The sequence below is a fragment of the Mytilus trossulus genome, chromosome 1, assembly GCF_036588685.1.
Source record: "Mytilus trossulus isolate FHL-02 chromosome 1, PNRI_Mtr1.1.1.hap1, whole genome shotgun sequence".
Classification (NCBI taxonomy): Eukaryota; Metazoa; Mollusca; class Bivalvia; order Mytilida; family Mytilidae; genus Mytilus; species Mytilus trossulus.
This window is the reverse complement of record NC_086373.1, coordinates 92,624,811-92,640,246: the sequence shown is the minus strand read 5'-3', so window position 1 is coordinate 92,640,246 and position 15,436 is coordinate 92,624,811. Positions and strand designations below refer to the sequence as shown.

Below are 15,436 nucleotides of genomic sequence, written 5' to 3'. Positions count from 1 at the left end.
ACGGCCTTATTTATGTAAAAAAATGAACGAAAAACTAATATGTAACAAATAAACAAACGACAACCACTGAATTACAGGCTCCTGACTTAGGACAGGCACATACATATATAATGTGGCGGGTTTAACTAGTTTAACTTGCAAAATGATGATCAAAAAGACGCTTAGTGAATTTTAATAGAGCAGGGATACAGGTGATCCCCTCTTTATAGTAACTGACGTCATGAAGGTGGGCATGATTGATGAAGGACATAACTCATAAGTGGTCTATTCTTTTCTATAAGGCCATAACAAACCTCTACAGAAGTGACAGAAAAAAGCTTTGATTGATTTAGCATTATGTTCTGTAACTCCTATACAATCTCCATGATACCATTCTTCACATTGGTCACAACCACTGAAAATAATAAAGCATATAACATGATAAAACAGCTATACAATCTCCATGATACCATTCTTCACATTGGTCACAACCACTGGAAATAATAAAGCATATAACATGATAAAACAGCTATACAATCTCCATGATATCATTCTTCACATTGGTCACAACCACTGAAAATAATAAAGCATATAACATGATAAAACAGCTATACAATCTCAATGATACCATTCTTCACACTGGTCACAACCACTGGAAATAATAAAGCATATAACATGATAAAACAGCTATACAATCTCCATGATACCATTCTTCACATTGGTCACAACCACTGAAAATAATAAAGCATATAACATGATAAAACAGCTATACAATCTCCATGATACCATTCTTCACACTGGTCACAACCACTGAAAATAATAAAGCATATAACATGATAAAACAGCTATACAATCTCCATGATACCATTCTTCACATTGGTCACAACCACTGGAAATAATAAAGCATATAACATGATAAAACAGCTATACAATCTCCATGATACCATTCTTCACATTGGTCACAACCACTGAAAATAATAAAGCATATAACATGATAAAACAGCTATACAATCTCCATGATACCATTCTTCACATTGGTCACAACCACTGGAAATAATAAAGCATATAACATGATAAAACAGCTATACAATCTCCATGATACCATTCTTCACATTGGTCACAACCACTGAAAATAATAAAGCATATAACATGATAAAACAGCTATACAATCTCCATGATACCATTCTTCACACTGGTCACAACCACTGAAAATAATAAAGCATATAACATGATAAAACAGCTATACAATCTCCATGATACCATTCTTCACACTGGTCACAACCACTGAAAATAATAAAGCATATAACATGATAAAACAGCTATACAATCTCCATGATACCATTCTTCACACTGGTCACAACCACTGAAAATAATAAAGCATATAACATGATAAAACAGCTATACAATCTCCATGATACCATTCTTCACACTGGTCACAACCACTGAAAATAATAAAGCATATAACATGATAAAACAGCTATACAATCTCCATGATACCATTCTTCACATTGGTCACAACCACTGAAAATAATAAAGCATATAACATGATAAAACAGCTATACAATCTCCATGATACCATTCTTCACACTGGTCACAACCACTGGAAATAATAAAGCATATAACATGATAAAACAGCTATACAATCTCCATGATACCATTCTTCACACTGGTCACAACCACTGGAAATAATAAAGCATATAACATGATAAAACAGCTATACAATCTCCATGATACCATTCTTCACACTGGTCACAACCACTGAAAATAATAAAGCATATAACATGATAAAACAGCTATACAATCTCCATGATACCATTCTTCACACTGGTCACAACCACTGGAAATAATAAAGCATATAACATGATAAAACAGCTATACAATCTCCATGATACCATTCTTCACACTGGTCACAACCACTGGAAATAATAAAGCATATAACATGATAAAACAGCTATACAATCTCCATGATACCATTCTTCACATTGGTCACAACCACTGGAAATAATAAAGCATATAACATGATAAAACAGCTATACAATCTCCATGATACCATTCTTCACATTGGTCACAACCACTGAAAATAATTATAGGTTTCATAACGAGTGAGAATTAGATATCGCTTGATATCAACTCGAGTTATTTAATTTCAATATAATAATAAACGAGCCTGTGGCGAGTTTGTTATTACTATTTAAATTAAATAAAGAGAGTTGATATCAAACGATATCTAATTCTCCCGAGTTGTGAAACCTATTTCTCTTATGGTAAACATGCTTTTTGTGCTTAATAAAAAAAATCCGCGAAACGTCGACCCAGTCGCTTGAACATAACTGCATTGTGACGTCATATGTCCTGTTCGTCGTCAATCTTCAACATAAGACTTTTTTAAACATTTTGTACGCTTCAGAATGTAATAATATTTGAATAAGAATATATAATAAGGTGAAAAGTGTGCGTATTTTCTATATTATTGAAGAAATCGCTTATCTCCGTTGCAATGGAGGAAATGTACATCATTGTGACCTTTAACTGTCAACAATGACCTAAAGAATAGCCAATGAAAATGCCGCAATATCGTTTCAGGAGGTTTCGTTGGCCAATCAAATTAACGCATTTTTCGTATCACTTTTTCGTATCACACTCCGGACAGTGTGATACGAGAATTATCTATTCATGCGAGAAATAGATAACAGGCCCCAACCATAAGAGAATAAAGCATATAACATGATAAAACAGCTATACAATCTCCATGATACCATTCTTCACATTGGTCACAACCACTGGAAATAATAAAGCATATAACATGATAAAACAGCTATACAATCTCCATGATACCATTCTTCACATTGGTCACAACCACTGAAAATAATAAAGCATATAACATGATAAAACAGCTATACAATCTCAATGATACCATTCTTCACATTGGTCACAACCACTGGAAATAATAAAGCATATAACATGATAAAACAGCTATACAATCTCCATGATACCATTCTTCACATTGGTCACAACCACTGAAAATAATAAAGCATATAACATGATAAAACAGCTATACAATCTCCATGATACCATTCTTCACATTGGTCACAACCACTGGAAATAATAAAGCATATAACATGATAAAACAGCTATACAATCTCAATGATACCATTCTTCACACTGGTCACAACCACTGGAAATAATAAAGCATATAACATGATAAAACAGCTATACAATCTCCATGATACCATTCTTCACATTGGTCACAACCACTGGAAATAATAAAGCATATAACATGATAAAACAGCTATACAATCTCCATGATACCATTCTTCACACTGGTCACAACCACTGGAAATAATAAAGCATATAACATGATAAAACAGCTATACAATCTCCATGATACCATTCTTCACATTGGTCACAACCACTGGAAATAATAAAGCATATAACATGATAAAACAGCTATACAATCTCAATGATACCATTCTTCACATTGGTCACAACCACTGGAAATAATAAAGCATATAACATGATAAAACAGCTATACAATCTCAATGATACCATTCTTCACATTGGTCACTACCACTGGAAATAATAAAGCATATAACATGATAAAACAGCTATACAATCTCCATGATACCATTCTTCACACTGGTCACAACCACTGGAAATAATAAAGCATATAACATGATAAAACAGCTATACAATCTCCATGATACCATTCTTCACACTGGTCACAACCACTGGAAATAATAAAGCATATAACATGATAAAACAGCTATACAATCTCCATGATACCATTCTTCACATTGGTCACAACCACTGAAAATAATAAAGCATATAACATGACAAAACAGCTATACAATCTCCATGATACCATTCTTCACACTGGTCACAACCACTGAAAATAATAAAGCATATAACATGATAAAACAGCTATACAATCTCCATGATACCATTCTTCACATTGGTCACAACCACTGAAAATAATAAAGCATATAACATGATAAAACAGCTATACAATCTCCATGATACCATTCTTCACATTGGTCACAACCACTGAAAATAATAAAGCATATAACATGATAAAACAGCTATACAATCTCCATGATACCATTCTTCACACTGGTCACAACCACTGGAAATAATAAAGCATATAACATGATAAAACAGCTATACAATCTCCATGATACCATTCTTCACATTGGTCACAACCACTGAAAATAATAAAGCATATAACATGATAAAACAGCTATACAATCTCCATGATACCATTCTTCACATTGGTCACAACCACTGAAAATAATAAAGCATATAACATGATAAAACAGCTATACAATCTCCATGATACCATTCTTCACACTGGTCACAACCACTGAAAATAATAAAGCATATAACATGATAAAACAGCTATACAATCTCCATGATACCATTCTTCACATTGGTCACAACCACTGAAAATAATAAAGCATATAACATGATAAAACAGCTATACAATCTCCATGATACCATTCTTCACACTGGTCACAACCACTGAAAATAATAAAGCATATAACATGATAAAACAGCTATACAATCTCCATGATACCATTCTTCACACTGGTCACAACCACTGAAAATAATAAAGCATATAACATGATAAAACAGCTATACAATCTCCATGATACCATTCTTCACATTGGTCACAACCACTGAAAATAATAAAGCATATAACATGATAAAACAGCTATACAATCTCCATGATACCATTCTTCACACTGGTCACAACCACTGAAAATAATAAAGCATATAACATGATAAAACAGCTATACAATCTCAATGATACCATTCTTCACATTGGTCACAACCACTGGAAATAATAAAGCATATAACATGATAAAACAGCTATACAATCTCCATGATACCATTCTTCACATTGGTCACAACCACTGAAAATAATAAAGCATATAACATGATAAAACAGCTATACAATCTCCATGATACCATTCTTCACACTGGTCACAACCACTGGAAATAATAAAGCATATAACATGATAAAACAGCTATACAATCTCCATGATACCATTCTTCACACTGGTCACAACCACTGAAAATAATAAAGCATATAACATGATAAAACAGCTATACAATCTCCATGATACCATTCTTCACATTGGTCACAACCACTGAAAATAATAAAGCATATAACATGATAAAACAGCTATACAATCTCCATGATACCATTCTTCACACTGGTCACAACCACTGAAAATAATAAAGCATATAACATGATAAAACAGCTATACAATCTCCATGATACCATTCTTCACATTGGTCACAACCACTGAAAATAATAAAGCATATAACATGATAAAACAGCTATACAATCTCCATGATACCATTCTTCACACTGGTCACAACCACTGGAAATAATAAAGCATATAACATGATAAAACAGCTATACAATCTCCATGATACCATTCTTCACATTGGTCACAACCACTGAAAATAATAAAGCATATAACATGATAAAACAGCTATACAATCTCCATGATACCATTCTTCACACTGGTCACAACCACTGAAAATAATAAAGCATATAACATGATAAAACAGCTATACAATCTCCATGATACCATTCTTCACACTGGTCACAACCACTGGAAATAATAAAGCATATAACATGATAAAACAGCTATACAATCTCCATGAAACCATTCTTCACATTGGTCACAACCACTGAAAATAATAAAGCATATAACATGATAAAACAGCTATACAATCTCCATGATACCATTCTTCACACTGGTCACAACCACTGAAAATAATAAAGCATATAACATGATAAAACAGCTATACACTATACAATCTCCATGATACCATTCTTCACATTGGTCACAACCACTGGAAATAATAAAGCATATAACATGATAAAACAGCTATACAATCTCCATGATACCATTCTTCACATTGGTCACAACCACTGAAAATAATAAAGCATATAACATGATAAAACAGCTATACAATCTCCATGATACCATTCTTCACACTGGTCACAACCACTGAAAATAATAAAGCATATAACATGATAAAACAGCTATACAATCTCCATGATACCATTCTTCACACTGGTCACAACCACTGGAAATAATAAAGCATATAACATGATAAAACAGCTATACAATCTCCATGATACCATTCTTCACATTGGTCACAACCACTGAAAATAATAAAGCATATAACATGATAAAACAGCTATACAATCTCCATGATACCATTCTTCACACTGGTCACAACCACTGAAAATAATAAAGCATATAACATGATAAAACAGCTATACAATCTCCATGATACCATTCTTCACATTGGTCACAACCACTGGAAATAATAAAGCATATAACATGATAAAACAGCTATACAATCTCCATGATACCATTCTTCACATTGGTCACACCACTGAAAATAATAAAGCATATAACATGATAAAACAGCTATACAATCTCCATTATACCATTCTTCACACTGGTCACAACCACTGAAAATAATAAAGCATATAACATGATAAAACAGCTATACAATCTCCATGATACCATTCTTCACACTGGTCACAACCACTGGAAATAATAAAGCATATAACATGATAAAACAGCTATACAATCTCCATGATACCATTCTTCACATTGGTCACAACCACTGAAAATAATAAAGCATATAACATGATAAAACAGCTATACAATCTCCATGATACCATTCTTCACATTGGTCACAACCACTGGAAATAATAAAGCATATAACATGATAAAACAGCTATACAATCTCCATGATACCATTCTTCACATTGGTCACAACCACTGGAAATAATAAAGCATATAACATGATAAAACAGCTATACAATCTCCATGATACCATTCTTCACACTGGTCACAACCACTGAAAATAATAAAGCATATAACATGATAAAACAGCTATACAATCTCCATGATACCATTCTTCACACTGGTCACAACCACTGAAAATAATAAAGCATATAACATGATAAAACAGCTATACAATCTCCATGATACCATTCTTCACATTGGTCACAACCACTGAAAATAATAAAGCATATAACATGATAAAACAGCTATACAATCTCCATGATACCATTCTTCACACTGGTCACAACCACTGAAAATAATAAAGCATATAACATGATAAAACAGCTATACAATCTCCATGATACCATTCTTCACACTGGTCACAACCACTGAAAATAATAAAGCATATAACATGATAAAACAGCTATACAATCTCCATGATACCATTCTTCACACTGGTCACAACCACTGGAAATAATAAAGCATATAACATGATAAAACAGCTATACAATCTCCATGATACCATTCTTCACACTGGTCACAACCACTGGAAATAATAAAGCATATAACATGATAAAACAGCTATACAATCTCCATGATACCATTCTTCACATTGGTCACAACCACTGAAAATAATAAAGCATATAACATGATAAAACAGCTATACAATCTCCATGATACCATTCTTCACATTGGTCACAACCACTGGAAATAATAAAGCATATAACATGATAAAACAGCTATACAATCTCCATGATACCATTCTTCACACTGGTCACAACCACTGGAAATAATAAAGCATATAACATGATAAAACAGCTATACAATCTCCATGATACCATTCTTCACATTGGTCACAACCACTGAAAATAATAAAGCATATAACATGATAAAACAGCTATACAATCTCCATGATACCATTCTTCACATTGGTCACAACCACTGGAAATAATAAAGCATATAACATGATAAAACAGCTATACAATCTCCATGATACCATTCTTCACACTGGTCACAACCACTGGAAATAATAAAGCATATAACATGATAAAACAGCTATACAATCTCCATGATACCATTCTTCACATTGGTCACAACCACTGAAAATAATAAAGCATATAACATGATAAAACAGCTATACAATCTCCATGATACCATTCTTCACATTGGTCACAACCACTGGAAATAATAAAGCATATAACATGATAAAACAGCTATACAATCTCCATGATACCATTCTTCACACTGGTCACAACCACTGAAAATAATAAAGCATATAACATGATAAAACAGCTATACAATCTCCATGATACCATTCTTCACATTGGTCACAACCACTGAAAATAATAAAGCATATAACATGATAAAACAGCTATACAATCTCAATGATACCATTCTTCACACTGGTCACAACCACTGAAAATAATAAAGCATATAACATGATAAAACAGCTATACAATCTCCATGATACCATTCTTCACACTGGTCACAACCACTGAAAATAATAAAGCATATAACATGATAAAACAGCTATACAATCTCCATGATACCATTCTTCACATTGGTCACAACCACTGGAAATAATAAAGCAAATAAAATGATAAAACAGTTTCTTCAAACTGTTTTAAAAATGTTCAAAATTTGTTGGATATTAAATAAATGCATCAATGTAAACAGGACTAAGAATCAAGTCCCACTTTCAAAAGTAAGTTTCAACTTATTTTCATAGTTTGTTCTAATGTTACATAACTGTCCCTGGTTAGGAGTAGGTTTGGCGCCTTCAAATAAGGTTAACACCACCACATAAGATGTACATGTGCCTCACTGCCTGTCCCATGTCAGGATCCATAATTAAGTGGTTGTCATTTGTTGCTGTGAAATATATTTGTTTTTTGTTTTGTTTTTGTACATAAACTAGGCCATTAGTATTCTTCATTTCTTGTAACAGTATGAGCCTTTCAAGGCTTTGTTTAAAGATATAGGAAGATGTGGTGTGAGTGCCAATGAGACAACTCTAAATCCAAGTCATGATTTATAAAAGTAAACCATTATAGGTCAAAGTAGGGCCTTCAACACCAAGCCATGGCTCACACCAATACCATACAGTGACGTTGTTCATTTTAGTCTTTTGGTCTCTTGTGGAGCGTCATCTCATTGGCAATCATACCACATATCCTTACCTTAATATAGAATGAAACATACATATGTATTGGTGTGAGCCATCGCTTGGTGTTGAAGGCCGTACCTTGACCTATAATGGTTTACTTTTATAAATTGTGACTTGGATTGAGAGTTGTCTCATTGGCACTCATACCACATCTCCCTACAGATATCTATGTAAAGTCATACGTATGTTTACATGATGTAATGTAGTACCAAAATGCTGAAATGTGAATGTTTCATACTCTTAGACTTACATCATAAACCTTGAGCAGTCTGATGATCTACATATACAGTATATAACACCTCCTTCGTCGTCCATTCTGTTGACCAACTGGTTTACTTTAACTTGTCTCTCTGGAAGTAAAAACTTCTGCGCTATGTCACCTTGCTGTAATTAAAATATATTTAATAAGAATGAAGGTCAAGAAAACTAATAAATAAAACAAATTTTTGGAAGAAATTGGTTGACTCTTGAAGTAATTCATGGCAAATCATAAATTTAAGATTAATACAACAATACATGCAAGTGAGGCAACTATCATTCAGTTTAACCTAACATGATTTTTCTAAAGGATTTCTGTCCATATAAGTTCTTAAAACACTGAATGATACATTTTTTAGTATCTGAATGTAAAAATTTATTAAATTATAGAATTTAAAATATTGAGTTTAATTGAAATCTTTGAACACCACCACAAACATGTAAATAGCAAATGCTCTGAAAACACCAATCATTTGTTTTTATACTATATCTACAAAACAAACATCATCCTTATTAAAAAAAAAGAATTTTGATATTTATACACATAATCTAATTTGCAAATGTTTGCAAATATTTGAAAACAAATATGTTCTAATAAAATTAGCAAATGTTGTAAGTAAAATGAAGTACATATATAAAATGAAAATGATAATAACAGCATTGTTGCCAATGACATGCTGATGCCACACTACTGCTACTTAATTTTAAAAGGCTTCAATCTTAACAGTGATTTTACATTAATTGAGTCGTACAAAATGTATAACCACAAACACATGTACAAATTTATCAACCTGAATTTTGCCTGGCTTTTTATCTAGAAAAGCTGAAAAAGCAGCAGCATGAAAACAAAGCATAGACAAAGTTTGTTTTTTTAAATCTGCAATCTTTTTATCTTAGTATTGAATGCTGTCAGATATATCACAAAACACTTGATTACTGATATTTTACACCATAAATCTTAATGATATGACAGTACATATACATGATACGACATGCTAGTTTAATAATCGTAACAGAATAGAAATTGTTGGAACTGTAGTATACATGGATTTTATGGATGCTCTTACTGCTTTTTACAAGGCTGAAAATAAAGCTGCTGAAATAACCAATCACTCATTCATGCTGATCATATGAAATGATAAAGATATAAATATCACAAGGTTTCACTTTATCCTTGACATATTAATTTAGTTGATGGTCATAACTGTCCAGGTTGTCAAATCAGTTTTAGGTACCAAATAGATAAAAGTTATTTATAAACTAAATATGGAGGTCAACTAAATGACTAAGGTCTATATATAAATAAAATTTTTAGGGAAAGTAATCAATTTTAATTCCTGAAGTGAAAATAATAAAAAACTGAAAAAAATTAAAGTGTTTAATTTTCTCATTGGAATATTTAATTTGGTCCCTTTTTGCATCAATAAAAAAATCTCAATGGTTTTTTAATTTATTTAACTAACAATTCTATCAAACAAGAACATATCTAACTTCATCTAATATACGCCCTAGCCCTTAAGGATTTTAGATGAAATTGGGTTAATTGGATTCAAATGTTGTGAAACCTGGTAATACTTTTATGAAAGTTAGCCATACACCATGTTACAACTCAAACCTCCCAAATTCTCCAGGTAGGAAATATCACCAGTGATACAGCAGTCATGTAAATAATCTGTCTGATGTTGTAATACTGATAATAGTGTGCCCAATGATTAAGTGAAGGAAAGAAATGTTGATTAGGTAGAAAAAGGAAAGCCAAAACTAACCTGACTTTAGTTATCCACTCTCTTATCAAAACTGTTGATAAAACAATAATAATCATATATACCATTCAATACTCATCTACCAAGCTAAACATAGTTCTTACTTAGCACATTTTAAAATTTATTCCCATCTTTAATAAATTTGATTCAATATTAACTTAGACATCTGGCCAATAAGAAAGGCCATGAGAAGAAGAACATCACTGAGCTTACTCTCACTGAACACCTGAAATACTCCCTGCTTTAATGGGGTTCATATATATTGGTGAGACTGTTTATAGATATGCCTTTCTAGTTTCCTTGATTGTATGTTTATCCTCTCATTAGTTTGATTATGATACCTTTCATTCATATGAAGCTGGTCTAAATTAATCTTTGATGGCAAAAGGCTGCAAATTATTGGTTTCTTTTTTATTTACATTAATTAGCGTATTTATAATGATTTATCTTAAAAAATGGTAACACAAATTATGATCATCAATTAGTTTTGATTGAAAGAAGCATCACAATAGTATTCCTAACTGCACAATACACATATCTATAAAAATAAAATTGTCGTCTATTTTTTTTAAGACACAAAGAACTATTTCATTACATAAATTTGATACATATAAACATACATGTACTGATAAGATAAATTATTGTTACATCTGCTATTCTGAAATAAAATGACAAATAGGTGTCATTCGGTTGACATGTTTCTTAACTGGAACACATGTTTGGTAGACCACAAACATTCTTACCTTTAATATTTAGTATGTTCATACCAAACACTTGTTTTAATTCTTTTGATACAGATACATTCCTTTCAATTAGGACACATGAATTTATTATTCAGAACCAGAATAAAAAGTTTGTTATCAAGAACACTTTTATAAGAACTTCACATCAATTTAAATTTTCAAGTTTTATAGTTTTACACACTTGTACTTTTGTAAAACAATAGTACTTCAACCTGTTTGATATTATATTTCTTTCACATAAAACTTGATGTATCTTTAAGATTTTAAAGGTTGTTTTTTATTCAGCTGTAGAGCAGGCTTAATCTGACCCTATTTTCAGTGAACCTTAGAATGCATACATGTCTAAGATAGCATGGTTAATTTACAACAGAATGTTTATAATGATAAATGCCAATTACTTCAAATTTATTCAACATGATTAGAAAAAAAATAAGATGTTGGATAGTATTTCTAATTTGAATCAATTCACTTTATAGATGTCTGGCGATAGGTCAGTGTTCTACTTTAATGAGGTAGCCTACACAGTGAAATACTGAATGCTTAATATAAACATTGGGCCACCTCTTAATCCGCCTCTGGCAATATATTTACAAAGTCCTCCTCTCGAATCATAAGGACATAATAACCCCGCCACATTATTTATGTATGTGCCTGTCCCAAGTCAGGAGCCTGTAATTCAGTGGTTGTCGTTTGTTTATGTGTCACATATTTGTTTTTCTTTCATTTTTTTACATAAATAGCGAATGCCTTATATTTTTTTTTACATAAATAAGGCAGTCAGGGGTACTACTTGTACAAGTGTATTTCATTTACTTGAAGAAGTAAAAAAAAATAAAAATATACACATATAAGTAAATTTGTAGGATACTTATACAAGTGAATTTTATTTACTTGTATAGGTTAAAAAAAAATTGTCTAAGTTATCTCCCTTAGGCATTCAGAATTTTTTACTTATACAAAAACTCATCCTGTCTTCTTTTCTTGAATATTTTTTATTTCTTTGCTCTAATAGAATTTTGAATTGTGTACCCTTTACAGATGTCTTTACTAATCATTTAAGTGTAATTTCATGGACAATGAAAGTCCCATTTGTCTGTTATCTTCTTAACACTGCTCATTTACAAGACCCAAAGGAGCAATTTTTTATTGCCTTATGCAAATATTTAAGATCTTTGCTCAATCAGTTTCTTTGATGAATTAATGAGATGAAACATTGAACTTTAATGAAAAAATTTGAGCAAACCTGGGAAAAATCATTAAAGGCAAGATGTTACAGCTCAAAACTTGAGGATTTTTGTGGGATTGTAAGAAAAATTTACTTATACAAGTAAATTTTTCAGAAAACTAAGGGGAAATTATTCAATCATTATTTATTTAAGTATATGTGTATATTTTTTCACTTCTATAAGTAAATAAAATACACTTGTACAAGTAGTACCCCTGACTGTAAGGCCGTAAGTTTACTCGATTGAATTGTTTTACATTGTCTTATCAAGGCCTTTTATAGCTGACTATGCGGTATGGGCTTTGCTCATTGTTGAAGGCCGTACGGTTCCCTATAGTTGTTAATGTCTGTGTCATTTTGGTCTTTTGTGGATAGTTGTCTCATTGGCAATCATACCACATCTTCTTTTTTATATATTCATTTAAGATTTTTCTGATTATCAAGCACATCCAAGATTCAATCATGTTAATAAGTGGAATTCTTCATGCAAACTGAAGAGAAAAGGACCTGATAAGAAATGAAGGCAATATCTTGACAAAAAGATAAGTATTATATATACCACGCTAATTAGATATATTTAAACGACGAATCCGCAGGATGAATTTGTTTGAATATGTTAATGAGTAAGGCATGGTATATATGTTTTGTAACATCATTCAAAAGTGGCCTGTTGATATTTTGGCAAATAAAAACCCAGTGGGAATGTCGTTCTAGCCCCCTGCTTAACACAAGCACGAGAAAATCAATCCAGTCATTTTTTTCGAAAATCAGCTGGTTCATTCAGTAATACTTGTGTCGTGCATTCACCATGTTCACTTAACTGTCAGTCACATGGAGTCGTAACAAAGAGGCTGGGTTTACATTTTAAATCATGGTTTAACATGAAAAATATCAGATTACACCATAGTCTAAGCTCCTCCGATCTACATAAAGTTGCAAGCACAAAGTATGTCATGATTTTTTTAATGGAATAACATATCTATCTTTATATTAAACCATGCTTTTTCAGAAACCGAACTATTTAGCAGATTATCACGTAAAAACTTCAAATGAAAAATGACGTATTTTGTTACAAATATGTAATATTTTACAAGTCTCCTTTTAAAACTAAAAAAAAATGTCCACCTTAATAGTTTTTTCTGATTATTGCTTTGATGAGAGGTTCCATTTCAACACACAGGAAATCATGCTAACCTTCCCTTCATTTTAATACTGTACCATCTGCCCTTAAATTCTGGATAGAGCACTGGATTGAGGCTTTGTCCATTATTTACCTGTTAATAGCTATGTACATGGAAAATAAGAGGTCAATCGTCGGTCCACATGTAAAAATAATTGGCTTATTGAGGGAAAAAATTTAAAACATAAACTAAGAAAACTGGGCTTTATAAGATCCTATTACAGATGTAAGAATTATCTCCCTTTGACATTTTCTGTTTCTGTTTTAATACTTGCAATGCAAAGCTATTTAAACTTTACAGGAACAACAATATTTCAATTTAAAATTCATGACCCACAAATTATTGACAATGGAATTTCATCCCCTCTGCTATTTGAGACATAAAACAATCTGACATTGTTAAAGATGCACAGAGACTTAGGTAAGATATAGAAAAAAGGGGGTAAAAATCCTGTTGCTCACGTCTTCATCCTGTTAATTGAAAGGTACATGTACATGTAGGAACAGTGCCTCCTAATTTTATATTTATAGTCTGCAAAGATTTAGACTGATTTCTTATAATTAATAATAATAGAGAAATGTATGGTTAAAATTATATGAATTTGTAAAACGCATGTGTTTAATGGAAATGGTAATGTTTTAATAGCATGAAACCCCATAATAAAAATAATCATTTAAAAATTGCAAAGGGAGATAATCGCTTAAATCAAAATTGAGCTTACAAGTAGGATTATATCCAAAAATATTGTAAATCCATAGTATGTACTCAATGTTAAGTGGTTGAATTTGTAGGATATACGAATTAACCAGTCAACATCACAGCCAAATCAAGCTATATTTAAAGCTATAGGTTGACATGTGAAAAAAATATACAAAGTAGTGTTTTTATTTTAAATATTAAACAAATTTTGTTATATTCATGTAAAAAAAACTACTGATACGAACTTTGTCCTATTTCAAAGGTAACATCTGTCTCATAATATAAAACTTACAGACATTCCGCTGGCACTGCCTTCAGATTCTGACATAATGAGAATATACTACAAGAAAAATTAGTAAGCCAAGTTTGTCAATGTGTAAAACGTCATTCCTTATGCTGACTTGAGAAAGATTTTAGATTGAAATAGAAATCAGAATCATTTCTGTGAAAAATATAAAAAAAATAATCAAAATGCAGATATTATTGAAATTAGTAATTTTCGTAGTTATTTATGTTAATGATTTAATGCAAATGAATTTTCACATATAAAACTGTTCTAAATCATTTAAATCTTTCTTGTATTCACCGCATAACCCGGAA

The 15,436-nt window shown here is 31.6% G+C and overlaps 1 protein-coding gene across 2 annotated transcripts in view; it reads right to left on the bottom strand.

The window, feature by feature from the left end:
• The window catches only part of LOC134690856 (CXXC-type zinc finger protein 1-like), a 27,975-nt gene extending 12,636 nt beyond the window's left edge, over positions 1 to 15,339 (bottom strand). Inside the window, exons 1-4 of one of the 2 annotated variants that reach the window (XM_063550987.1) lie at positions 15,129 to 15,339; positions 10,992 to 11,022; positions 9,218 to 9,351; positions 294 to 394 (exon numbers count right to left, since the gene is read on the bottom strand). In XM_063550987.1, coding sequence (XP_063407057.1) covers positions 294 to 394; positions 9,218 to 9,282 — 166 coding nt within the window. In that variant the 5' untranslated portion in view covers positions 9,283 to 9,351; positions 10,992 to 11,022; positions 15,129 to 15,339. The remainder of the gene's footprint in view (positions 1 to 293; positions 395 to 9,217; positions 9,352 to 10,991; positions 11,023 to 15,128) is intronic. The other variant, XM_063550980.1, reaches the window with a different exon arrangement.
• Positions 15,340 to 15,436: the final 97 nt, after the last annotated feature.